At 50.4% G+C, this 27236-nt stretch overlaps 3 protein-coding genes across 12 annotated transcripts in view; 2 read left to right on the plus strand and 1 right to left on the minus strand.

The window, feature by feature from the left end:
- Window positions 1–7210, plus strand: part of Ssbp3 (single stranded DNA binding protein 3) — a 139863-nt gene extending 132653 nt beyond the window's left edge. For all 4 annotated transcript variants that reach the window (XM_021199460.2, XM_029540422.1, XM_021199462.2 and 1 more), the window contains 4 exons: window positions 3741–3819; window positions 4683–4711; window positions 4805–4906; window positions 5483–7210. In XM_021199460.2, the coding sequence (XP_021055119.1) occupies window positions 3741–3819; window positions 4683–4711; window positions 4805–4906; window positions 5483–5512 (240 nt within the window). In that variant the 3' untranslated portion in view covers window positions 5513–7210. The remainder of the gene's footprint in view (window positions 1–3740; window positions 3820–4682; window positions 4712–4804; window positions 4907–5482) is intronic.
- Window positions 7211–11672: 4462 nt separating this feature from the next.
- Window positions 11673–22700, minus strand: Mrpl37 (mitochondrial ribosomal protein L37). The gene is made up of 7 exons (XM_021200262.1): window positions 22284–22700; window positions 20352–20535; window positions 20150–20265; window positions 17607–17792; window positions 16229–16386; window positions 13171–13374; window positions 11673–11895 (listed from the first exon to the last, which is right to left on the minus strand). Exons 1-7 carry the CDS (start codon window positions 22627–22629, stop codon window positions 11818–11820), a joined length of 1272 nt encoding a protein of 423 aa, XP_021055921.1. The 5' UTR covers window positions 22630–22700; the 3' UTR covers window positions 11673–11817.
- Window positions 22701–22850: 150 nt separating this feature from the next.
- Window positions 22851–27236, plus strand: part of LOC110323671 (NADH-cytochrome b5 reductase-like) — a 17822-nt gene continuing 13436 nt past the window's right edge. For 5 of the 7 annotated variants that reach the window (XR_003844109.1, XM_021201010.2, XM_021201011.2 and 2 more), the window contains exons 1-3: window positions 22853–22876; window positions 24410–24692; window positions 26942–27090. Coding sequence is in view for 6 of the 7 variants with exons in the window: in XM_021201010.2 (XP_021056669.1) it covers window positions 24495–24692; window positions 26942–27090 (347 nt within the window). In the remaining variant the exon portion in view is untranslated. Of the gene's footprint in view, window positions 22881–24409; window positions 24693–26941; window positions 27091–27236 lie in introns of all 7 variants that reach the window. The other 2 variants (XM_029540477.1, XM_029540478.1) reach the window with 1 other exon arrangement.

Below are 27236 nucleotides of genomic sequence, written 5' to 3' on the forward strand. Positions count from 1 at the left end.
GGCTACATAGTAGCCAAGGCTATATAGTGAGCACCATGTCTCAAAACACAAGAAAATTGAAAGTGTGAAACAAGAGGACATCCATATTTAATCTGGAAATCTGTTGAGGAAACGGCAGGAAAAGGAGTTCGAATCAAAAAGAAGGAGTGTGCAGCTCAGCTAGCCGCTTGTGCTAAACCTCACACACAGAGAGAATGACTCAGCTTTAGAAATGAGGCTACGGAGAACTCAGGAAATGCCCTGGTCAAGGCCAGACAAGCTAAACAAGGCTTTCTCAAAAAATTTCTTTCGAAAAACTAACTCACTGAAACTTCAGCTAGGGTCTCACAGGTGCAGGTGTTCTCTGTGGTTGAATATCGCTCCTTCATGAGAAAAGGTTTAAGCAGGGTGTGTGTGTCAGTGTGTGTCTGTAGGAATGACTGTTCCAGAGCTTTCAGACATTTCAGAGGTTGGGGAAGGTTGAAGAGGCAGAAGGAAATTAGACACGTCAGGACAGGAGCATTTTTGAAAATATACAAAGCTTCTGTCTTGTCAGGGTTGCTATTCCTGCACAAACATCGTGACCAAGAAGCAGTTGGGGAGGAAAGGGTTTATTCAGCTTACACTTCCAAGTTGCTGTTCATCACTAAAGGATGTCAGGACTGGAACTCAAGCAGGTCAGGAAGCAGGAGCTGATGCAGAAGCCATGGAGGGATGTTACTTACTGGCTTGCTTCCCCTGGCTTGCTCAGCCTATTCTCTTACAGAACCCAAGACTACCAGCCCAGAGATGGTACCACCCACAAGGGACCTCCCCCCTTGATTACTAATTGAGAAAATGCCTTACAGCTGGATCTCATGGAGGCATTTTCTTTCTCTGTGATAACTCCAGCTTGTGTCAAGTTGACACCCAAAACCAGCCAGTACAGCTTCCTTATTTCTTTAGTCACCCTGGCTACTACCTGCTATTGGTAATTAGCCTTCTCAGTTAAGGAATGGAGCTTCTGTAATAGAAGTTAACCAATAGACTAAGGTAGCAAAGCTGGCCGAGTGGCACCCACAGCAGGTAGATGAGGTGGCCTCACCCCAGTACACAGAAATGGGCCTGAGACCTGGGAGGTGGGCCTGCTGTGCACACATGCAGTTAGTTCCACACTCCATTTCCAAGAACGCACAGCTTTATTGTGTTTGTTTTTCTAAAAGCGGGCACATGCATGTAGAAGCAGGAGGCACCCAGAGCCCACAGGCCAGCCAGTGTGGCCACATAGACAAGCTCCAGTCTCAGTGAGAGCCTATTTCAGAAACTGAGGTGAATAGCTGTGGGGGAGACAGCCCCAGACTCTAGCTTTCCTTTGCAGGCATGCGCTCACCTCAGACTTGTGCACACACCCACACACAGACTGAAAAGTAAAAATTAAATAAAAAATGACATTAAATGTTGATGAATGCCTGTAGATGTAGCTGCTCCTGAGGCTGAAGCAGGAAGATCACTTGGACTTAGAAGTTCAGGGCCAACCAGGGGCAAGCAGTGCAGAGTTCCCTTCGAAAACCAGTGAGAAGGCTAGGCAGAAAATCTATATAATGGAGGAAATATATGTGATAATTGAGTTCAAAATATGTAGAGAACTCTTAACAACTTCAAAGTGAAAGAAACAACTCAATTACAACATGGGGCAGATGTGCAAATAGATGCTCCTCCAGCAATGTGCAGATAGGCCATAAGCAGGAAGCAGGAAGAAATGTGATGTAAAACAGCAAGGGCCGGCCATGGTGGCACACACCTTTGATCCCAGCACTTGGCAAGCAAAGGCAGGCAGATCTCTTAAGTTATAGGACAGCCAGGGCTACACAAAGAAACCCTGTCTCGAAACCCATACACACATACGAGCACAGGGCAAGGTAGCTTATCTGAGAAGGAGGGTGGTGTTGCTCACAGCCGTGGGCAGCGACTTGTTGGGGCTGCAGTAGAGAAAGGAAGCCCTCATCCACTGTTAGCAGGCACGCTGAGTGCTGCAGCTGCTAAGGAGAGCAACCTGGCTCTGCTGGGAAGGACAGGGAACTTAGTAACCCCCCCAGTTGCACTTGGACATACCTTCCAGAAGTGGAAATTCCTGGCTGCAGAGCTGAGGGTGAAGTCATCCTGAGTCTGAGCCGATGTGTGTGGCAGAGCTCTGCCCTGGACTTCATCCGTAATCAGGGACACAGGGCAGTCTTAGAAATGTGCTGAGAGGTTAACACTAGCCTGTGGAGACCATGGTGTGCAGTGTCCAGAATAAGCAGATCCATAGACGTGAGCAGCCTGGTTACGGCTGAGCTGACAGTTGGGGGCGGTAGAAGTGGAAGTGGTGGTTGCCAATCATAAATGTAATGAGTCGGTTGTATGATGTATGAATGTTTTAAGTTACTAAAACATTATGTGGACATACATAATATGTGATTTCAGAATCGCCTGACTTGGAGACAGGTGTGTTGGTTTATGTTTTAATCCGGAGCTTGGGAAACAGGCAAGCAGATCTCTTGAGTTTCAGGGTAGCCAGAGTTACATAGGCCCTGTATCAGAAAAATGACCCAAATCCTGATTTTTATATATTGGTATATCTACGTTAGAATACTGATGTGCATTTGTATGCATGTGTGATGTGTGTGTTATGTTAGCAATTATAAACACTTTTTGGGAGGGTCTGGGACAACTGTGTCTTAGCAGCATAATAAGATGACCATTCCACATTTGGGCTAATAAAATTTGTGCCTGGGAAAGGTGCTGGAGATGTTGAACCTCACAGTTCAGGAAGGCCTTGCCCGGCCTAGCCTCCAGTGCCTGTACTTGCCGACTCCTCCGGTCTGCGTGTTGCTTGCGGTCCTGTGCGCCGGCACCCACACAGCAGATGTGGAGTGGCTCTGTGCACTGTTCATTCTGCTGAGGTGCTGCAGCCTCCTCTGATCGCCCTGCCTCTCTACTGAAACTGCAACCATGCGCTGTCTGTGACTTGTGTTTGTCTCTCAGCCCCTCTGGCCTCTCTTCTGTTAGTGGCTATGACACAGGTGTGGCCCAGTTCTATCTTCAGCACCCAGTTCAGGCCAAGTGCCCAGCAGTCCTCCACTGTCATACCATGTCTAGCCCCTCCTACCCCCATCCAGACTGCATCGTGGGCACTGGCTCCAGCATAGGCTCAGCCTCACCTCAGGACCCTGACATGTGGCCTCGTGTGCTTGCTTCCCCATGTGGCCTTGGCAGTTGCAGACAGGATGAAGTGACATGTACTCTTCACCAGTACCCCTGAAACTCAACATGTCTGAGGTATAGCCACATAACAGGCTCTTGTTCCACTCTGCTCCACCAGGAGACTATGCAAAGCACTCTCCACGCAGTGACAAGTTTGAATCAGTTGTAGTCAAGATACTCTTCTGTGCAACAATGGTTGGCAAACCAGGTACCTCACCAAAGTGGATCCAGTCCTGTAAGGAGGCCCAGGAAAATGGCGAGCTGGCTACTATAGAGCCTGGTGGCTTTAGTCTGCGTCCTCCCCCTGAGTTTGCTCTTTTGACTGTTACATAGCCTGGGGTTCCTCCACTCTGCAGTGCCCCGAGGCCCGCCCAGCACCTGGTGCTTAAGTGTGCACAGGGAGACCCATCAGCCTGGAGCATCCTGGGTGCTCTGCTAAGCTGCTGGGACCTGAGGCCTGAGCCTTCGAAAGCGCTTGGGAAGCAGAAGAGGGGTGTGAAGGGCCTGGGTCCACTAACCAAGCCCTGCTTACCCCACAGTTTCCAATGGGTCCTGGCTCAGACGGCCCAATGGGAGGCATGGGCGGCATGGAGCCCCACCATATGAATGGATCCCTAGGTAAGCCGGCTCCTACACACACTCCAACTGCCCAGGCAGCAGCCTTGGCTTTAGCTCCTTGGTCACTGGGCCTAGGACACTGTCGGCCTTGACTGGGCACCTAGAAAGGTCCTGAGCAAAAGCTGCTGCCTAAGCAGGATGTGGGGGTTGGGGGTGACCTCTCCAAGTAAATAATGTGAACTCGAGTACACATCCAGAGAGGAAAGGGTTCCCACAGAAGAGTTATCCAGCAACTGGATCGGGCCAGGCATGTTTGTACACACGTACTAAAGTCATTCAGGAACCTGAAGCAGGAGGGTCACAAGCTTCAGGCCTGGATAACACACAGTAACGCCTTGTTTCAAAATAAAGAGAAAATGAACTCAAGGTGTAGTCCAGTATTCAGGCACTCCCTAGAGCATGCACGGGCCTCACAAGATCCCCGGGGCACATTGGGCATGTCTTCAGTCTGAGCACGCAGGGTACCGCGGTGAGCAGGACTGCCCTGGCTCAGCCGGGCTACATAGCAAGATCCTGGTTCAAAACAGCAGATGGGGCTGGGAAAATGGCTTAGGCGGTGATGTGTTTATTTGTTAAGCATGAGTACCTGTCACCCATGAAGAAGCCAAACCCAGTGGCACACACATCTATACACACAAACCCAGTGGCACAGCACTAGCACTGTGGAGGCAGAAACACAAAATCTGTAGTAGAATCACCAAATGGAATCCAGGTTCCGTGAAACAGCCTGTCTCAAAAGGAAGGTCAAGAGCCCCTGACAGTGCCTCCTCCAGTGTACACACACATACATGAGAACATGTACCTACATAGCCTCCCCCACAACCCCAAATCCACCATGCTGACTGTTTCTTCTTCCTTCTTAGGATCAGGTGACATAGATGGACTTCCAAAAGTGAGTGGCATTTGATGTCCCCTCCCTCAGTGTCATCCTGTGTGTTTGGTCAGGTTTGGGCAGTATGGACTCACCTGCTCATGTCTTCCACAGAATTCTCCTAACAACATAAGTGGCATTAGCAATCCTCCAGGCACCCCTCGAGATGACGGCGAGCTAGGGGGGAACTTCCTCCACTCCTTCCAAAACGACAATGTAAGCCCCTGCTGCCCTAACCCCTCCAGCCCTTGGGTCCCAGTGGCTCCCTTAGCCCGAGGGCTTGGTGACTGTGTCAGCCAACTGTCTTTCACCTCAGTTATTTTCCAGCCACCTGCAGAGCCCTAGCCATTCATTGTTTTCTGCTGCCTGGTCCTTCCAGGGGCACTGTATGAAGGCTGGGAGTTCTGGAATGAGTTGGGGCATGTGGCCTTCTCTATCCATTCTCATTAATGAAAGCATCTTCCGAGGGCCCCAGACTGTCCCCAGCCCACAGTATCCTTCAGGAACCCTGACTCACTAAATCCAGTACTTTACTATCTTGCTTTCCCCAAAGAGCTGAGTCCAGAGGATAAGAGCCAGAGGCCATTTATGCTGCCAGAGTTCCTGGCAAGGGCTGAAACTGAGCTGGTCCCAGAGGTGTCACCTAGCTCCTGCCTCCTTCCCCTGTCCCATCCTATTGTGCCACCAGGTTGGCTTGGGTCAGCACTGTACAGCAGGCCTTGAGCAGGCTTTTGGCCCATTGGCAAGGCCATGGCCTCTCCTCCCTGGTCCTCATCTGTGCTTTTCCTGCAGTATTCTCCAAGCATGACGATGAGCGTGTGACCCCCTCCGAGACGCTGGGAGCTGACATTGCAGGCAGAAGATGCCAAGAATTATGCAAGAAGTGAGGTGTCGATACCAGGAGCTGGGGGAGGGCGTCTCCTGCTCCCTCCATTCTCCCATTCACTCCCCCACCTTTCCCGATTTTAGTTTCATGCAATAAAAACGCCAAACTTTTATTCCGTAAAACATGAAGGACAAAACTCAAAAATATATTTCAAGTCTACAGCCAGAAAAATCTCACCTTAGCCCCGCCCAAAAGGACCTTTCTGTACATGACACTTTTTGTTGGTTTTTTTGTTTGTTTGTTTGTTTGTTTGTTTGTTTGGGATTTTACCGTTGCTGGGATTTTAAATTTGTTTTATTTTGGGGGGGGTGTTCTTTGGGGGAATTTTTTTTTTAATGGAAGCTTCTAGCAAGCCCTATGCCCCACCCCAATCAACCTCTTTGCTTTCTTCTTTAAAAAAAGGAAAAAAGGAAAAAGAAAAAAAAGGAAAAAGAAAAAAAAGGCCAAAAAAAAAAAAAAAAGGAAGAAAACCCCACAAGCCCTGCTGCCTGTCCCCAAGTCCTACCACCAGGAAAGCTAGTCTAGGGTGCAGTGTCACGCTGGCGTTGTAGCCATCTAAATAATAATAATAAACTGGACAGTTTACAATGGGTGGTTTCTTTCAAAAGGTGGTTGGGGAAAAGGAACAGAAGTCAACCGTTTCCACATGGGCCTTGGGGTTTGCAAAGCTGGGCGAGGAGATGCAGGGGTCAGCTTTGCTCTGGCTTGACTGGCCATCACAACACACTGGCCAGAGGACCCAGAGCCTGCTGTCACCCAACAGAGACCATCGCTGTGATGCAGCGTACGCACTGTTCCAGGATGGCTGCTGCTTCTCCAGACCTCTCGTGCCAAGCCACTGGGGCCTCCAGTCCCTTGGTCCCCACCGTTTCCTGGCAAGAGTCCTGCTGGCTGGGTAGTGGCCCAGGCCGAGGAGGAGAGGCCCTACCACCAGAATGACTACAATCTGGGCCATAGAACTGACCTCCGTGTTCTGGTCCCGAGCTCCTCACATAGTGCGCACTGGCAGGGCGGGCTAAAGTTGTGGTTTTCTCCCAGCACCTCACATGGTGCACACTGGCAGGGCGGGCTAAAGTTGTGGCTTTCTTTTTTTTTTTCTCCTGTTTGTCCTTTTTCAAAGATGGTGTTGGTTGGAATTGCTCTGTATTTGCTTGGAACTGGATGGACAGACTTCGGCATTGCTGTGGGGGTGGGGGGAGCACCAGCAACCACACAGATACTGTTTCTGGTCCTGTTTTTATTTTCAAAAACCGATGAACCTGATGATGGAGCCTGTCCCCTCCGAGGAGGAGTGACTTGGCTGCCTCTCCCTGTGGCAACCTTTGTGTCTTGCCCCGGAAGACACTGAGTTCATTGTACATTTACACCCTCTGCGCCCTGCCCACCCTCGTAGCTGGTCTTTGTTTTCTTACCTCCCCTTTCTGACCCATGTATATCATATTATGTGAGATACCATCTGCCTGAAAAAAGACCTTGTGCGGATTCTTGGGAACATTGTAGCTGTTTCTGTGTTTTTTCTTACCTTGTAGTCTGGTTCTGAATTATGAGAGGAAAAAAAAGTAATTATGATACATTGTAGTTTGTGTACGATATATGTTGATAACGTTTTATTAAAGGGACATCTTTTTTCCGCAGCTCTTCCTGACATACTTGTGGGGACCATGGTAGGAGCTGACGGCACTCATGAGGAAGGAGGCGCTGTACCTGGTGTTGAATACAGTGGCCTTGGGGGTGGGGGGACAGATGGGGGCCATCCTTACCTCAGGCTGAGGCAGCTGTAGTCTTCTGGCTTGCAGTCACATCTTACCTTCCAAAGCTTTGCTTGTACAAGTAAAGAGCGGTCCCCCCAGAGACTGTTTTTTCTCTACAGGGGGTGGGCGGACAGCAAGGTGACCTTCCCCCTGTACCACATCCTGCCTTCTTCCAGAGGTCAAATTTGTTAACTTCCCTGCCCAAATGCATGGTTCTAAGGGTGGTACGGGAGGCTGTGGGTTCTAGGTTATTGGAAGATTCTTTTTTTTTTTTTTAAGATTTATGTATTTTTATTATATGTAAGTACACTGTAGCTGTCTTCAGACACTCCAGAAATGGGCATCAGATCTCATTGCAGGTGGTTGTGAACCACCATGTGGTTGCTGGAATTTGAACTCAGGACCTTCGGAAGAGCAGTTGGCACTCTTAACCACTGAGCCATCTCCCCAGCACTTTTTTTTTTTTAAATCTCACAGGCAGGGATTTGGGAGTGGGTAGAGGATTTTAGGAGTGGTCCAGAGTGACCTGCCACTTACAGAGGGGATGGACAGAGTGTGGCAGATGCTGGTTGGCAATGTTCACCATGGGGGCAGACAGTGCTGAAGCAAAGTTCTCCCTGCTTTTCTAAGAATCTTAGAACCAGATTGTAGCTCCACAGATTGGAGTCTTGCCTTTGTCTGTACTTGGAACATGACCAGGGACAGTGTTCATCTAGACACTAATAGTGTGGAATGTGAGTCGTGTGTGCTTACCGCTTGGCGACTACTATTAACTTAGAAGGATAGTGGGATTGAAGGAAGCAGGGGAGCTCTTCTCAGCAGGAAAGCACCCTCTTTGGCCCAGTAAGTGATGCAGGCTGTGGCATCCACACTCTTGACTCACTTATGCTTCCAGACAAGAGCTGTAGAGGGGTATTGTGTGGGAGAAGACATCCCAGCTCTGTCTCTGGTGATGGCTAACCTGCAGTGCATCAGTTCTCCATACCCCACCACTTGGGCCTCAGAGTAGCCTCAACAAACTGTCTTCTCAACATTGACAGCCACTTAGAACGTGGTTTTGGAGGAAAGGATTGGTCCTCATTCTCCAGAGTCTTGCCATTACCTTGCCCAGGCCTAACCAAGACATCAGGGCTGGGCCAGAACACTGCTGTGGGTTCATGAGGTTAGCAGAGGAGAGGAGGCCGGATGCTTAGGCATCCAGGAGCCAGCCTATGGGCTTCCCTGCTGGGACCTCGGCACAGGCCTCTGGCTAAGGGCTGGCCTGGCTGGAGAGATCCCCACACCTGCCTTGGCTGCCTTTTTTCTGGAAGCTGCAGCCAGAGAACCTGAGTCGGGGCTGTCTGTTTACCTGAGGACCTGGCCTAAGCCTGTCTATAGGGCAGCAGAGGAGCTACTCTAAGACTCAACAGACCTCAGGAGGCTGAGCTCTGGGCACCTCCAGAGTCAGGACTGTTTTGTTGGCCCTGACTCTTCAGTGGAGGGGGAACCATCTGATCTCCACAGGTGTGTGGCTCTCCAAGCCTTGGCTGGGGGCTGGGCAGGGAACGAGGGAACTAAGCCCTTCATTCCTGGATTCACTGAGGGCTTAGCCTTGGGCTTAGATGTTGGGGGCCATGTATTGAAAAGATAGTTTAGTCTGTCTTCTGATGGGTGAAGACTTCTGAGGTTCCTTTCTCTTACAGTCACCCACTGCACCTACCTGCTAAGCATCCTATTTTAGACCTGGAAGGGTGGTGCTACCCCTGGCAGGCCAGGCAGGTGGGGGAGACCTGCTTTTGTGGGTTAAATTGAGTCAATTAGATAGTAAAGAAATCAGGTGTTGGGCCTGTGTTAGTGACCAACTTGAGCTGTTGGCATTTGAATGACTGACGACTGGAAAACGGCTTAGGTCATCTAGAGAATAGATCAAGGTGGGGCCTCTGGGGTTCTCAGAGATCAGAAATGGAACCGGGAAACAGCAAAGGAGGGCATCCAGGGAAGCCCTGTAACCTCCTGCCCAGCCCTTGATTCCCTGGCAATTTGTCACCTAAACCTTGGATTTCATTGTGCCTTCCTATCTGTTCCCTGCAACCCAGCCCGCAAAGCCCCATGACAAGAAGGCTCCTCAGCTGTGGTAGCTGAGTTCCCAGGCCTTGTGCTGAGGAGTCTTCTCTAAGCCAGGGCCTGGCTCCTGGCTGGTGCTCAGTGGGTGTTTGCAGAGGAACACTGAAGGTTGCTGAGTCAGTCAGCCCTGGAAGAGACTGGGGAAGCCTGTTCCCAGGGTTCAGGCAGGGCCTCGGGTGTGTGTGGGGGAAGGTGGCCTTGGTGAGTATCTGTTACTGCAGATCCATAGGAGACTAGTTCTTGTCAGTGGCAGACCAGGAACTCCTGGGGACAGGAACTGTGGCTCCCAGCTTGAGTCTCCCAACCCCAGCACTGTACCTTGCTCACAGTACATAGTCCTAGAACAGTGTGAATGGCTACGTTGCCAGGGATGTTGGGAGCCTCAGGACTCCAGTCCTGACACATTTGGGGGTCCGGTCCCCACATCGGTCTATCTGGGTTAGAAGCCTGTAAATTATGTGTGTGCTCTAGGGAGAGCCACCTGCTCTCCACAAGCTGAACTCCCGAAAGATGGAGCCTAGATGGGTCAGGTGAGCCGTGGCCTGAGGTAGATGCATGGAGCATGCTCTCAGGTGGCAGCATCCTTAACAAGAAGAGCTGACCTTGTTCTGCCTGCCCTGTGAACTGAAAAGTGGGGCCAGCCTGGGAAGGAGATGGCAGGCGACCCGAGGTCCGTCGTCCCCACCTCCAATCTTTTTAGGGAAAGCCTCTACTGGGAGACTGTGTGGCCCAGCAGGTAGAGCTGAGGCCCCAGCAAGGAAGCTACTGGATGGCATTCCTTTTAGTGCCTTAGGCACTTATCCACCAGGACACCTGGAAATTGAAGAGGATGCTTGCAGAGGGTGCTTGCCCATGGGGACAGGGAAAAGCCAGCTGGGGAACAGATTGCTGCATGTGTTTGAGGAGGTCTGGTTCCCAGGACCCAGGGTGGGTGTAGATGGCAAAGTGAAAGATACACAAACAGGGACTGGAGGGGCCAGCTCACTCTGACATCAGACCTGATTTTGGCTGAATTGCCACCTCTGGAGGCTTGGCTACACAGTTGCTTGCACTTCTTCTTTTGGCAGAGATGATCCATTGCAACTCTGCAGGCTGCTCCAACTTTTACCCAGCTCAGAGCTCACACTGTCTCCGATGCTTGCCCTACTCTCCATTCAGGCCTTTACCCTGTATCACTGACTCAGAGACTGTCACTCCACGTCCCTCTCTGGCCTGGAAGGACAGTGCTAAAATCATCCTCAGCTGCCAGTGACTCACAAGTGTGCCCCCTCCTGGGTACTGCTTCCTTCCAAATCTTACAGTCTCTTAGGCAGTGGCCAGTAGCTGATGTGGGCCAGGGTGGTGCTATCTTGCCCCAATGTAGAGGTTTTCTATGTAGGAATGCAAATCCTGTGGCTGCGGGACCTACTTCGTCTGCTCAGCATCCACAGCCTTGGATCAGGTCTGGTCCATATACTAGACACTCAGGGAACTATTGAGAATGGATCTCATGGCTGCCATCTTGTCATCCAAGACAAGGAAGACATCCTAGATTCAGCTGTAAGTAAATACATGTCTCTAGAGGCTCCCAGGATGGGGGTGGGAGGTTCGGGTTCCCCGTACCCTCAGCATTCATATGGACATATTAAAGAGACTGTTTTCGGGTTCTATGCCTGCTTCAAGGGACTCTAAGTGAGCTGAGCCTGGGTAGCTCCCTCCAGCCTTCCAACCGAAACCACAAGGCCTCTGGAAGCATCTGCCTGGGACCGATGAGGACTAGCCTCAGAGAAGTCAGTAGACAGTGAACCCCTTTCAGCTGGGGCTTCTAGAAACGCCAAAGTGATCCGAGGAAAGTCTGATTAGCTGCAGCCCACCTAATTCAAAGGTGAAAGATGGTGTGCGGGAGATTAGTGCCCACTCTGCAGAGGACCTGGGGCAGCTGGACCCTGAAGGCTATGGGGATGGCCTCCTCCCAGGCCAGACATAATTCCCGTGAGACTGAACTGAGCCAACCTTTCTCCCTCAACCTTAAAAAAACAAACAAAAAACCAACCAGTATTTACTTATTTTTGAAAGTGTAGCCCAGGCTGGGCAGGAATCCCCAGGGAAGGAGAGGATGAACCTGAACATCTGATCTTCCTGCTTCTCCCTGAGTGTGCAAAAGCACAGCTGGTCCAGGACCTGTACTTTTAAGAGGCAAGGAGGCACAAAGTGTGGTCTGCATACAGCATATACCAATGTCTCACAGACTACCTCACACCAATGCAATACTAAGACTTTATTTCCATAAAGACACCAGACCGAGGGAGAGTGGAAGGCTCGCCCAGGCTCCAGCACCCCAGTCCCAGGACATGAGCTCTTCAGAGGCAGGAAGGTAGTAGGGCATCAGGCCCCAGAAAGTTCTTAGTTCACACAGCACCATGCAAGTACAGAGCTAAAAACTTCCTGAACGTCTCCGGCTGGAAATCAACAGGCCCAACAGGTTCCTGGAAAAACACAGACCATTAGGATTCTGCTACCATTTCATGGCAGCAAAGGAAACGGTCACTTCCTCAGAGTCACCAGTGCCTGGCGAGTCACTGTCATCTCCTGCATCATCTCGGTGAACAAGGACACCGAGGAGCTGGTACTGCAGATAGGAAGGGTTCCTGGCACTTGTTGGCCATGTCATCTGCTGACACTGCTCTGGCTCCCTACGTCCCTCACTCCAGCCACCAGGAGATGACAAGAACCCCGTCTACACTGGTTACCCCCAGTCTACACTGGTTTGCAGGCCCTGCTCTCACTGTGTTGAGCTTGTGCTCAGTGCTGGAGGCTCCTAACCAAGAAACTTCCAATCAGGTGTTTTACCAACAAGAAAATGTGACAGATCTCATTACAGAGGCAATAGGAAGAGGCCAAGGTGTCGGCATGTTTGACTAACTCATTGACTCACACACGAGGGCAAGTAGGAAGAAAAAGGAAGGAGGTTTAGACAGAAGAATGCATTCGATAGCACAGGGGTACAAATGAAGGCAAGGACCAGGGCAAGATTAGAACCCAAGCCCGTGGTGGTGGGGTTCAGAAGCTGAAGATGAAACTGCGGAGGTCAAGTGGGAGCTCTGACCAACCATGGAGTTCATAATCTAGGAGAAAGACTAGGGAGAGATGGCACCAGCCACTGATGGGGGTGACCGGCAACTGTGTATGCCACAAGGGGGTGGGGCCAGAGAGGGGTCCAGACTCCTACAGCATTTCAAGGAAGACACACCGGCGGGCTGGAGAAGTATCACAGAACTGATTCAAACTTGAAAGGCCACTCAATCCCCCAAGCACACCGGCCCTGTGCGGGGCTTGGTGGGTCACACAGCCGACCAGCCCCATGCTCTGTCCTATCAGCCTCAGAGTGCTTCTTGTTACATCTTAGCCTGAGCTGGTTTAGACATCTTCACTGCCACTACCCAGGGTGGACTCTGAGCCGAGCCCCACGTGTAGCGGGAACAGGGTCACAGGAGTAGATCCACATGGCTGTCAGGTACTTCAGTGCCTTCTGGAGAGTTTAGCAGTCCCCCAAAAGGCAGCAATATGACTGTGCTGTAGCAGGGCCCACCAAGGCACTGAAGCAGGCTGGGAGCAGACACAGGAACATTCTCCCACAGGAGGAACCGAAGGCAGGGCAGGCAATGTTGAGTGTTCAGTCCCTAGGCCCCCTACCAGATCGGGCCCAACTGCCAGGAGTCAGCACTGTGCTGTAATCACCAGCTGGAAGCACCTGGACTTACCACCACCACCTTTTTTTTGATGACCGGGCGACACCAGAAGTGCTGGTAAAGGAGCTGGTCCGAGTCTGTCCATACCAGATTCTTGACGCCCTCACTTGAAGCCAGATCTGTGGTGTTCAACTGCAACACCAGGAACTGGAAGACACGGCCATCAGTGCCCACGCTTTGCACAACTATTGGCTGCTCCAAGACTTTGGCTGTGTTCTGAGGAAAGTAGACAGACAGAAAAACCATGTAGCAGGAACAGTGCATACCGGTCAGCCCCACACCTCCCTTTAAAAACACCCATTTGCTTTCGTTTAAAGGCTTCACCTCAGGGCAGGTAAGGCAGAAGACAGAGCTGCACAGTCCACACCCCAGCCTCTCCTTAGCCAGACAGGCCTTTCCTCACCCAACTAGGCATCTCCTCCCGGAGCCTGGCCTCCTCTGCCTCAAGGACCCCAGGAACCTGCCCTGAAACTCCAGAGATGACTCCTACAGCTCTCTGGCGATTACTGGACAAGCCTTGACGTTCAGGCAGAGGCGTTGGGAGGTTAATGGTGGGAAACCTTCAAATCTCCACCTTACCTGATAAGAGTGATGGGATATCAAAGGCTAACCCTGAGGTTTACCATCAGACTATCATTCAGCTCTCACTCCATCTGACAGATGAGGAGACGGACTCAACATGGTAACCTGACGTGTCTTGAGCCACAGAGATGCACTGAACACGCCGCCATCAGTCTTCCTCTGAAGGGCATGGCATCACCTGGTACTTGTGAAAGCCCGACTGCCTGCTCCGCAATCACCCAAGTTTCATTTGCATACTGCACCTTACAGCGGGTCACATTCCTGGAGGATGTAGTCCCCGCATGTCACAGCCAGGGCCTACACTGATCTCACGGTAACAGTAATGACACAACAGTTACGAGAGCTCACCCAAATGCCCGGGTCCCCTGCCTGACCTTACTCACCGCTCTTATAAATACAAGTATATGCCTGCTTCTCAAAGAAGCTGAGGCTTGGAGAGGTTTGTTCAAGGGGTGGCCTGAGGCATGAGGAAGTCAGGTGATCCCACTGTTCTAGTCTGCACATGGTAGCCCAGCATACCTGACAGGAGAACCTCTTCCATTCCATTTCTTGTCTGAGTAACTCTATGGCCTGCCTCTGTACACTCTGTACCAATGCAGCCTGCTACTGCCTAAGAAGCAGGGCATCCCTACTGCAAAAATGCTGATCTTTGCCCCTCCAGGGTTCACCTGACTTTAGGACTAGCTAATGCAAGTCCCAAGTGTGGGCCACACCAGGGCTGCTGGTCTTATAAATACCTGTTCTTAGCTGCATAAGAGATAAATAAAAAGTGAAGTACCTCTAAGTGTTAGCCGAGATTCCGCATTGACTCTTACATCTCCCTCTACAGATCAATAAAACTGCAGGTAGTACATAAATTTCTCAGCAATTTTCCCTTTTACATGGGTCTCTTCCCATAACTGCTGAACGTCACAGCCCCAGGAATGATTTGTACCTGGAGACGGTGGAGAGGCTGCTCCTCCTATCTATCTGGGTAGCAATTAGCCAGAATTGCTACGCAGGCCCTTCTGGCAACAGCTGGCAGGCTGCACTGAGCCTGTGGGCTGGGACGTGGGAAGTGGTTGCTTCCTTCCTCTGCCTAAACTGAGGGCAGCACATCCTTTTGAAGCCATAGGAATCACAGATCAATCTCTGCTTTCTTACTCATTAGCCGTGGGTGATTTACCTAACGTTACTGAGTTTAGGAAGTATATAGGAGGAACGGGACTAGAGCCAGCTGCCCACCACCCCTCCCACATGAAGATGTAAGAAGGCCACACAAGGAGCCATAGCTGCCAATTTTTCTGGTTCTGTTTCTTACCATGATGGGGACAGAAACTGGGGCTCTCACATGCTGGAAGGGTGCTCTACCACTGAACTATACTCCAGCTCATACAGGGGCAGAAATCAGCCTCACACTTTAGTGTGGGGTTTCCATACTTAAGCTTGCATGAACTTCACTGGAGGGATCCTTAAAGACTGACTGACTGCTGAGTCCCACCTCAGAGCCTCTGATTCAGTGGGCCTGGGAAGTCCGTGTCCCTCAAGCTCCCACATGAGGATGTCCTGATGCCCCTCCAGAACTGTAGTTTAAGAACCACTGACATCAACAGCTTGTTAATATCTGGGATGTGCCGGGTGATCACTACAGGACAGTTAATCTACTTCCCACTCATGCAACCAACCAAACCCTGCCCTGCCAATACCCAGAGCAGGAAGGATGGGTACAATCTGAATCCCCTCACTCTCAGGAGTACGTTGGGCCTTAGGTTCTAATTGGGACCTGGGAGAACAGCAGGAGCTCTCAGAAACGTGCCACGTTTCCACCCCTGTACCCCAACCAGGCTTTTCCCCATTTTGAGACAGTTCTCTATGACAAGCTCTCACCCTCCAATCTACACCAGCTAGGTCTTAGGACTTCAACTTAATATTAAAGATCACAACCAAGTGGTATCTTGGGTCCCTGAGCTGAGGGTGCTCTGCCTGGGTCATCTGCAAGGCCTCACTTCCTAAGCCTCCTGAGTGCTGTGTGCTCCAGTTCTGACCTTGCAGAACACACTGATATATGACCCTGCAGAGCACACTGGTATATGGCCCTGCAGAACACACTGGTATATGGCCCTGCAGAGCACACTGGTATATGGCCCTGCAGAGCACACTGGTATGTGGAGCCTAGGCAACCACAGGCTTATGAGTAGGGTGCCCCTTGTTCCTGTCCTTTCCCTATGCTTCCTGTTGAAAAATGCAGGATGAAGTGATTATTCCCTGTCATCCTCTGGCATCCTGGAAAGGGTAGCTCTAAATGACACCCAGAGAGCCACTGTCTGGATAGAGCACCAGCCCCAGGAGAGGTCAGCAGGCTGCTACAAGTTAAGTGGAAGTACATATTCCTGCAATTCCTTCGTCAAAACCAAAGTCAGTCCCCTGATGCCATTCTTCCTGGAAGTAGTCTTTACAGCAGGAAGCCAACTGGAAAGAAAGCAGTTTCATTTCTTCTCCACACACATACCCCATAGAGGAGCCTGGCCTGAGCCAGAGCATTTGCGAAAGCAAACAGGAGCATCTTAGCCCTTAGCTGTTCTGGAAGAAAGCGATGTGGCCGTAAATTGGCCTTTTCCAGGAAATACAAGGTGTGGGGATGGGGGTAAGGACAGCCCTCCTGGAATCCTGCAAGAGAACAGACAGAAGAGTGAGGAGACACAGAACACTAGTGCACAGCCATGCTCACAGATGTTGGGATGGCTACTGAGGAGCTGAGGCAGAAGTCAGGGGTGGCTGGAAAACCCATAATGCTTTCAATGTTACTATCTGGCTCATCCCAGAAGATGCTTGTCAACCTGCAGCAGGTACTTCCTACATACATCCTAACTCCATCCATTCGTGATTATCCAAGCACATGTGACAATGATACTAAAACATGGAGAGTCTTGGCTGCTAAGAAGGCAGAAGGCAGTACTCTAACAAAGGACTTGCCAACTTCAGACATGACTGAGTGTTCACTGTCACGTCATGAGTCTCTTCTGAGTGGCTGTGAATAAATCTCTGGTGAGCTGAGAGCTTCTAGAGTAGGTGCCTGGAATGGGTGAGTGTGGGTGAGGAAGGAGAAGGCCGCTGGGGACATGGGCTCTGAAAGTCACAGAAAGGAGAGCCCAGGCTTTCCTGCACGCCTGCCGTGGTCCTCTGCTCCACTCTGAAGCATGTGTGCACTGAGCTCTAGACAGGAAGCGAGGTGAGTGCAAGTGGAGGCCGCAGCTGCCTGTGAGGAGCTCATAATCTAGAGGGGAACCAGGCAGGAAGATCAATCACATCCAAGCAGAGATACTGCAAGGCAGGGTGACTCAGGGACCGTGGGAAGATAAAGGAAAAGTCCCCAATTGAGACTGAAGTTTGTCATTTCTGGGAGGAAGTGATTCCTCACATGAACTGCAAATGATTAAGAGTTAGGAAGCAGGCTGGAGAGATGGCTCAGAGGTTAAGAGCACTGGCTGTTCTTCCAGCGGTCCTGAGTTCAATTCCCAGCAACCACATGGTGGCTCACGACCATCTGTAATGGGATCCGATGCCCTCTTCTGGTGTGTCTGAAGACAGCTACAGTGTACTCATATACATATAAATAAATAAATCTTAAAAAAAAAAAAGAGAGAGAGAGAAAGAAAGAAAGGAAGGGGGGGGAGAGAAAGAAGCCCATCAAGATGCTGAGCCTTCTTATAAAAAAAAAATTAAAAAAAAAAAAAAGAGAAAGCACAGCTGCCACAGATTCTAGAAGGTATTGCATTTGTAGTGTTAACCCCCAGGCTGTTAGTATATCGTTCCCTTAAAAAAAAAAGAAGGAATAAAAACACGTCCCTTTCTCCACACTGCCTAAAATCCAAAGCTTTGCTCCATACCTGTCTCATCTTTCACTTCATAAACGTGGCATTCTTGAAGATCGATGGTAGGAGATATGGGGTAGAAGGTTTCGAGAACATGACTTCTGGTAGCTTCAACCTCCTCCCTGGAGGCAATGGCGGGCAGGGGATCCTTGGCATTCAGTATGGTACTACTAGTACCTCGGACCTGAAGGAGAAGAGACTCTAAAATAGGGAAAAAAAGATTAGTCTAACTGCATCTTTTTACAGCTGGCTCTCAGAGTGAGAAGCCTTCACTCCCCACAAACCTTGAGTCCAGTCTGTCACAGGTCCTCTGATGACCAGCCTGGTCACAGAACACACACGTGGCACTGGGACAATAATTCTGAGCCCCCAAGAGATGAGGAACTAATTCTTTTCTTGGGGTGCTCTTCTGCTAAATCTCAAGGCTCCTGATTCCTGGGCATCCTTCATCATCCATCAACTCTAAGCCAGGGACCAAAAAATAAGCCAGAATTACCCTTTGCTTTCAAGGAGCCTTTTAGGCAGCAAGTGTTGCTATGGAAAGCACAAGCCATATTCAGACACAGCCCTCTACGAAGCCCAGAGCGCCTCCTGAGGAAGCAAATCCTTAAACTGGGTAGCTGAAGCACCTGGGAGGCAGAGGCAAGAAGATCTCAGTGAGTTCAAGGCCAGTCAGACTCCTCAGTGAGAGTGCTTCAGAACAACCGCCACCAAGGGTATCTGAAGAAGGGGCAGGTGGGCCTCTCTTACTGGGATCAGCTCACTCTCCAGCACAGGGCTGGACTGTGCAGGTATGTGTTCAGCAGCAGCCTGGCCTCTGGCCACTAAAAAGTCCACCTCCATCCTCACTCATGCCATCTGGGTCATGATCAAAGCTGGCTTCAGACACTGCCAAACGCTTCACTGTTTCTGGTGAGAAAGCTGAGGGCAGGAGCCTGCCAGGCACTGAAAATGAAGACTAGCATGCAAAAGCATGGAGGAACAAACCAGGGTGAGCCGAGAGGAGAGCAAGAGGCAGAGAAAGAGAAGTGCCATGAGCAGGAGCAGAGGAGACTCTTCAAATCCAGGCAAAGAGCCAAATTCTTCTTAACAACAGAGTGAGAAAAGCCAGGCAGATCACAGAGCCTGGGGGAGGTTGGATTAACATGTATACTACATGGGATTAACATGTATACTACATGGGAATACAGGTGGTCAGAGGAAACACACAGCTAACTTAATCACTGAATTGTGGATATGTGAATATGTGGAAATGTCACCTGCACTGTTCCCATGGGGAAGCCACATGCCACTACCAGACAAAACTTGTTTGGAGAGACTGTTGTCAGCACCCTGAGTGGCTCTGAGTGGCACTGCCCTCTGCAGGTGCCTGGGTTTCAGAAAGAGTCAAATCTCAGTGTGAAGGTAATAGATTAGGGCTGTTGTAAGATTAGATATTGGTTTGGTCAATGGCATGTCATTTAATTAGCATGCAGTCTTCCAAGATATGTAAAAAAAGAATGTTACATCTGCAGACAGATAAATTCTGCAGTAATTGCACCTCACGATTAGCTTCCTAAGGCATTTCCTGTTTCCTCACACAAATGCCTGGACCTCTCCTAACCTTGGGTTTTAGATTCTCCCCACAGATTACTGTAGTGTGGTTTCTAATTCAATTCCCTCCACATCTCTCCTCCAGTGACAGTGCAAAATGGGGCAGTTTAATTAGAGGTAATACTTGACAATGGGCCAACAAGTGCTCTCCATTAACGAGGTGCACTAATTTCCTCAGTGGTGCCATTACCTCTGCCAGGCTGATTCCTTGCCAGGAGTCCATATGCAGAGGGGGAGATGAGAAAACCGATCAAACTGATACCCCAAGTCCCACATATTCCACTGCGGGGTTCCTTGCTCCCTAATTCTATCAGTTAAGACTCCTGGACTGACACTGCTGTTTGAAACACCAGCAGGCACTGCCAAGCACACAGCATGCGCAAAACCAAACAGGTGGGAAAGCTAGATACCAAAAAGCTCTACAGGATAAACTTAGTGATCTGGGGAGGGGGTGGACAGAACAGGTGACACAGCTAGGGCTAGGCAGAGGCCACAGCACAGAGGGCCTGGTGTCCCATGACAAGAGACAGCCTTGGGTAATTTGCTCTGCTCACGTGGCCCTGGAGGGTGCAGGAGTACAAAAGGGAAGGAAAGCCTCAGGCCTGGCGGGGAGAGGTCAGTGTGCTCCGCCATGCCCCTGGCTGTGGCATTTAGACACTCCCAAGCATGCTCTGGGGACTCAACAGACACAGCCAGCCATCAGTGGTAGAATAAAGTCTTAGAAGCAGGTAAAAACAGAAATGAGAAAGTTGGGCATGGTGATGCGTACTGGAGGATCACAAGTCTGAGGCCGGCCTGTGCTATGTAGTGAGACCTATCAAGGGTGTTTCCGAACCCAACGAGTACGTAGGATGAGAGGGATGGGATCTGGGTGGGGCTGACAGTAAGAGGGATTAGACACACAAACAAAAAAGCAACAACAACAAAAAGGCCAGCAAGGCCTTCTGGTCTATAGGATGACTAACCTCGATTCCAGGTGGTGGCTAAGGTGCAGTTTTGGGCAGAGGTCCGCCTGGCTAGAGAAGGGTGTTTGACAATCTGGGACTTACACAGCTGTATGAGGCTGTCCACAATGAGTGGGCTTGAAGAAAAAAATTGTTATTTGGAGACTTAAAGCAATGTATAACTCCCAACACTCCTCAGTTATCTTATCTGGAGAAAACTTACCAGTAAGCCTCTCTCTTGGGGATGTCCTCAGTGGAGTGCCAGAGCCGGGCATGAGAGATGATATCCAAAACACGTTGTTCTTGGTTCTCTACGTGATTCGCTGGATCATCAACAAGACTAAGCACTTTCTTGGGAAGGCCTTCTATTAACTTGGTCTTAGTAAGCCAGAGGGCCTGCTTCATACCTGTGGGACAACCAAAAAAAGAGAGAGACCTGAGAGGGAGGGGGAGAGAGAGGGAAAGAGAAAAGAGAGAGGGGGGGAGAGAGGGAGAGAAAGAGAGAGAGAGAGAGAGAGAGAGAGCGCGAGCGAGCTAGCTCAGGAAGAGATGTTCATGCTGTCAGGGAGCATCCAGAGAAGAGGCTGCCTCAAGAGACGCTGGTTTTGGTTTTTTGTTTTTTTTGTTTTTTTTTTTTGAGATATCTGAAAACCAGAACTTCCAGGTGGTAAGAGAAGACTACGGGAATGAGTGCTTTAAAACAGAAGGAGTTCAAACCATGCTCAAGACAGCTGAGTTCCCTGCTGACTCTCCAAAGAGAAATCAAAGCTGTGAGACTAGTTCAGTGGATACCAGCCCTTCAAATAAAATCCCAGGTCTGTGATGTTTTTCTGCTAGCAATCTCAAGCCAGGTTTTATGGCTCTCTAGTACCTAACAAAATATATAGTATTAAGAGCTGCCATTTACTGAATGTCACCTCCTGTGTCATGAACTTACCTTTAAGTTAGATGGGATTCTGACATGAAGGGGGAAACTTGGACAGACTGGGTTTGCTTCAAGTTGCCTATCTTTAAAGTAACACAGGAAAGGGGAGAACCTGAGGCTGTCTGCCGTAAAGTCCACAGTCTCTCTACCACCCAATCCGCTGCTCAGGGCCGTATTTCACAGGGTTTATACGACCTCTCTGTACACTGAGAAAGTGTGGGATAGAAAAATACATTTTCAGACTAGTTCAATGAATGCAATCTTAACTTCTGATCTTTTTTCTAAGACAGGGTTTCTCTGAGTAGCCCTGGCTATCCTGCAACTCACTCAGTAGACCAGGCTGGCCTGAACTCACGGAGATCTTCCTGTTTCTGCTTCCTGACGGCTGGGATTAAAGGTGTGCACCGCCACCTCCGGTTGCAATCTTAACTTCCGAAACACAACCATCCACTAGGCATTCGTTGTCAGGGTAACTCAAAGGGGTCGTGTCTGTGAGAGCCTTCACAGCACCGCCTGAATTCACTGAAAATGGTTAATAGCTAGAAATGTCAGCTTGCAGGCATAGAAGTGGGCATTTTAGGAGGCTGGCCTATGGCTATCGATTTTTCCAAACTTATGACTGATTCTCTTAATTTGGCTCCAAACCTTGTTAGGCCTCTGTATTTCCGAGTTATCCTTTGGAATCTCTGCTCTCACAGACGTCAGTTGTTTTTGGTTTCAGGATCTGCCCTATCCTCATCCTGATCCTCTGAGAGGGTTCACCTCTGAAAAACAGTTCCTGACACTCCTCTCAGGAAACATGATGATTCTGAGACATTGCTGTATCTCCCCCGACCCACCAGGGTTTCTCTGTGGAGCCCTGGCTGTCTTCGAACTCATTCACTCTGTAGACTAGGCTGGCCGCCCACTCAGGAAACAGGCTCAAGACGTTCTGATCTGTTATTAAGTGGGTAAACTTTGGGGTGCAGATCCCTTCTTTGAAAACATATCCCAGATCTATTTTAACAAAAGACGCTCCTAGGAACGGAGCGCTGTAGACCTGCTTCATTAACCGCCTCCCCTCTGCACACCTTCTCCATTGCTCCCTTTCACAAACACTGCCTTGATCCTGACAACTCTTGGAAGACGGGCGTTACTCTATTCTACTTCCAGGGTCAGAAACTTCCCCAGGGTCGCGGTCACTGCCGAGCCGGGGGACAGGGTCTCCTCCCGTTTGTCCTGCGACCTCACCCTCCAGGAGTCGGCAACGCTGGTGGAAGATGTAGCAGGGTTCTTCCTTGTACAGAGGCTGCTCGTGGATGGGGGCCGCACGGTGGTAGCGTGGGTCATTCCAGCCGCGCTCCCACGGCGGGAAGATCGGCTTCGCCAGCCACGGGACGAAGTGCTTCTTGCCCTCGTAGGTAATGGGCTCCAGGCCGGGGATCTCGTACACCCTGTCCAGGGGGCGAGGCTCGGGCTTCCGCGTGGAGCGCACACCCCACTCATACGCCCCGCGTTTCGGGGCCCCGTAGCCTCCGAGGCCGAGCCTCCCAGGGCCAGCGAGTGCCCGCAGAGCGGGCCCGGACGCCAAGGCCATACCGACTCAGTCTCTACAAAACCTCTACCTGGACGCCGCCATCTTTGCCCGCGCAGGGACTGCTGGGAGCCAGAGGGGCGGAGCGCAATGGCGGGGTTTTGCGAATGACAGACTCGTCACCCAATCACAATTATAATATCCTTGCTTCGTCCCCGCCCCTCAGGCAGTTCCCGTCCTTATTGGTGGAACCTGGAAAGGGCTCTTTGCTTTGGGGTCTCTGAAGTGCCTCACGCGAAGAAACTTGCTGGTAGGTAGGTGAGCGCGGTGGCGGTGCTCGAGGCCGGCGCGGAGGAGCGCAGGGACCTCAGACCTGTACTTTGCACGCCCTTGACCCTTAGGCATTTAGAGCTTGCGAGGGCCCGGTCTCCTCGCTGTAAAATTAGGAGTTAAAATGTCTTAGCGGGTCCGACGCCTCGTGAGTTCTGGACCTGCCCTCCTCTCCGCCCTTCTCAGCGTTGCCCACGCTTTCCTGGCTGCGGCTTCCCAGACAGAGCCTGCGAGTGGCCCGGGTACCTCTACGCCCGCTTGGCAGCCGACTGCTGGCACTGCGGCTCGCCCGGCGCCCAAAGCGAGTTAACTTTTGCTCCGCTCCGGAGATTTCCGATTCCCGGAGCGGGTGCCTGGCTTCGCTCCGCAGTGGCCTCTGGCAGGCTCGCTGCGGGGATCAGCGTGGGGACTGTGCTAAGTAAGCATCGGGTGGGCATAGGTTGAGGGACCACCGAGTGAGTACGTGAGTGAGCGACGTGGACGGTGGCAGCACACACATGCTTCCTGTCCCTGTCCTTAGTTCTTTTCTCTTGTTTGACCACTGTCAGAGTTGCTTTGTTTAGTGAAGGTCCCATGAACTCTCCCTGGCTTCTAGAGTAGTTGCATGACTCACACTTTAGGTTTAACAGATGAGTACGTAGTAGAACAAATAAGGTGCTTGGTAAATGACAAGGGGGACACTTGAAAAGGTCTCTGAGAGGAGATGACTTTTCAGCCAAGGCCTGACAAGTAGGATAGGCAACCAGGGCGAGGCTGCAACAGGGATTGTGCCTCCCAGATGGGAAGGAACCAAGTCTTTAAAATTGTGCATGACGTGGCCACCTTGAATACCAGTTTCCAAAACAACTGACACAATGGGACTGTTTAAATCCCATGAAGGCAAAAAAAAAAAAAAATGCAGAGGACAATATGACTATTGCTCAGACTGTACAGCAGTTTACAGTTAAAGCATTTTCATTTGTCTTATTCTAGTACAGCCCCTCCCCAAACGCTAAGAGTAATTTCCATAAAGAGAGGCACCATTCACTCATGTGTCTGATGCACAGTAAAGATGGATTGACTGGATGAGTGTCACACCATGCTAGGGTCTAAACAAGGAAAGCGACCGTGTCCTGTGCCTTCTGCTGCCTTCCAGCACCTAATCCTATACCTAGCTCCCAGACTGTAGAGTGAATGAACCCTCAGCCAGTCAGTGGGAGCTTCCTGTATGCCAGGCATTTGGCAGAATACAGAAAGAGTGAGACACCAACTTCATTCTCACCGGTGCCCCAGCCTCAGAAACATACTGAAGTCAAAGAGCCTCTTGCAACAGTAGGAAAGGCCTTCTGAATCCAAATTCCCGCCTCTGCTTAGATTCACACACACACAAAGCCCCAGTAGTTATAAGTAATAAGCATCCCCGTATGACAGCAGATCCTCTGGTTAAGCCGTCTCTGTCCCTATAGCCTGGTGGGCCTTGGGGAGAGTGTGAGAGAGAGAACAGAGTATAACCCCCACATCTTCCTTCTCCCAGGCGGACAGCAAAGAGGGGCTTGGCCTATGCACTTGTGTCCCCCACCCCACCCCGCCCCGCCCCCTATTGCCCAAGCCCCACCACAATGGCTGAGACAGAGGAGGATGACACTGAGGTCTGGCTGCGGTTGAAGCCTGTGGAGCCCTTGCCCTCCCAGTGCTGCGGCAGTGGCTGCTCACCCTGTGTGTTTGACCTCTATTACCGAGACCTTGAAAGATGGGAAACAGCCCGAGCCAGAAATGACAGGAGCCTGCTGAGTGGGAGGCAGCCACCTGAGAGCCAGGTAAGGAGTCCAGAGTGGCCGTATCTGTCTGGCCCTGCCCCACCCGCCCCTCCCTGCCCAGTGTCCCTGCTATGGGAAGCCTTCCTTGACTAGACAGTGGCAAGAAAGAAGTCCTTATAATGGAAGCAGATAGATCCAAGGATCTGAAATCAGCCTATTAGCTGTGTGGATATAGTCTAAGTCCTTTAACCTCCTGGTGCCTTTGTTTTGCCATCTATAAAATGGACCAAGTTATTTGTGATGTTTAACGCCAAACCTAATGATTATTTCACTCAACAGGTATCCATTGAATACCTGTTATACCCCAGGCCCTATAAGTCATTGAGGATTTGTGAGTGAGCAAGGCGTGGTCCTTGCCCTCAAAAGAGCACACTAACTTGGCACTATACAGTCAGGTAAATAGGGGGTGATGCTGTTACTCTGGAGCCCAATGACTTTCTCTTCCCTTTCTAACCCTTCATTCATTTCACAGTAGTTCTCTGTTCAGTATGTAGTGGCTCTGTAATCACCTGTGGTAACAGAAAATTAAGCGGTTTTAAAATTTTTTGTTAAGTCTTACAAAACAGCTCTTTTTTTTTTTTTTTTTTCCTCTTTGGATTTTCAAGATAGGATTTCTCTGTGTAGCCCTGGCTGTCTTGGAACTCCCCTCTGTAGGCTGGCCTCAAACTTAGAAATCCACCTGCCTCTGCCTTCTGAGTGCTGGGATTAAAGGCGTGCGCCACCACCGCCTGGCCAAAACAGCATATTTCAATCTAATAATTTTACCTTTTTTTTTTTTTTTTTTTTTTTTTTTTTTTTTTTTTTCGAGACAGGGTCTCTCTGTATAGCCCTGGCTGTCCTGGAACTCACTTCATAGACTAGGCTGGCCTCGAACTCAGAAATCCGCCTGCCTCTGCCTCCCAAGTGCTGGGATTAAAGGTGTGCACCACCATTGCCCGGCATAATTTTACCTTTTAAATTGTAATGAAGTAATAATAATATACTAATTTCCCTAGTAATTTACACTTTTGAAATGCATATACAAAACTGGGTGTGCTGGCATACTCTTTTAATCCCAGCACTTAGAAGCTAGAGGCCAGAGAATCAAGGATTCAAAGCTAACTTTGTCCAACAAGGAGTGAGGTCAGTCTGAGCAATGTGAGACCCTGTCTTAGAGGGGTGGGGTGAGGGGACAGCGGGCAAGCTGGGTGGTAGCCATGGTATTCCGAGAAGGCTTCCCACAGAGGACACGGAGGGTTTGGGATTTTAGGGGCAATGAACATGAATTTGAGACCCTGCTCACGGTGGACTTGGAACAGTAAGCTGTTATATTTGGACTAGGGACAACTCAGGCCGTGCTCACCTGCTGCAGCCTTTCTCTGTCAACCCTCACAGCTTCTGTGATGTCTGTCAGATGTCAGGCAGGCTCCATACTGTGACTGTCTGTGACTCTGTAATTCTCACATCCCCAAAGGAAATTTACCAAGTACCCTAAACAGGGCTACATATTATGGATGCAGTTAACTAAAGGGATAGACCTTTCTCCCTTCTCCTGCCTCCTGGGAATCAGACAACCTGCCTGCCACTGTGTATCATGGCCTACTCATCAGCGACAAGACCTGGGGCCTCCCTTTTCTCTCTGAAGCCCGTAAGAGGAACTCCCACTTAGCTCCATGATCCTGAGCCTTCTTTAGAACTCCTGCTGTAATATCTGTCTCTGCTGTTAATACCTCTGTTCTCAGAAGGACAGTCTACCCCAGCATTCCTCCTGAAATCCAAAACCTGAGACCTTTCAGGCCTCAGTTTCCCCATATGCGATACAAGGATGTTAGATTGGACCATCTCTAAGGCTCCCTCAGTTTTTCAACTCTGTAGATCTGGAACTGAATAGATCTAAAGGATGTGCAGGTGTTTTGTACAGAGGATACACTATGGACAATAAAGACCTTGAGGTAGGTGTGCAGTGGCAGGTGGCCTGGGGGGAGGAATGAAAGTCTAGGGTCTGTTCAGTGGCAAATAAAATGAAGCTTATAGTTGTCTGCTGCGCCCTTGAATGCAGGCTAAGAGCCTGGGCTTGGTCCTACAGCTGTGGGGAGCTACAGAAAGCTCACAAGAAGAGTAAACTCCATGTACTATGCTGTAGATCAAGAGGAAGCCAGGGCCAACTCTCTGTCACATCAGGAGATAACTCTCATGGAAATCAGGGAAAGTAGCAAGGATGTGTGTTCCTTGGGTCTGACCTCTTGAGGTCAAATCTTTTCCTGTTACAGGACCGTTCTGCCAAGCTGAGTCCAGAGACTTTCCTGGCCTTCCACATCAGCACCATGGAGAAGGTCACCAAGGACACCTATCTTGTGCGGTTCACATTACCTGGGAACAGTCAGCTCGGCCTGCTTCCTGGGCAGCACCTCATCCTACGGTACATACAGGCAGTGGGAGGACTGGTGTCTGCTCCCTGCCTTGCCATTGACAGCTGAGTGGGGCTTACTTGACTGAATAGCTGGGGGGGCTTACTTGGCTGAGTAGTTGGGGGGGCTTACTTGGCTGAGTAGCTGGGGGGGCTTA

This window comes from Mus pahari, chromosome 6 (genome assembly GCF_900095145.1).
Source record: "Mus pahari chromosome 6, PAHARI_EIJ_v1.1, whole genome shotgun sequence".
NCBI lineage: Eukaryota > Metazoa > Chordata > Mammalia > Rodentia > Muridae > Mus > Mus pahari.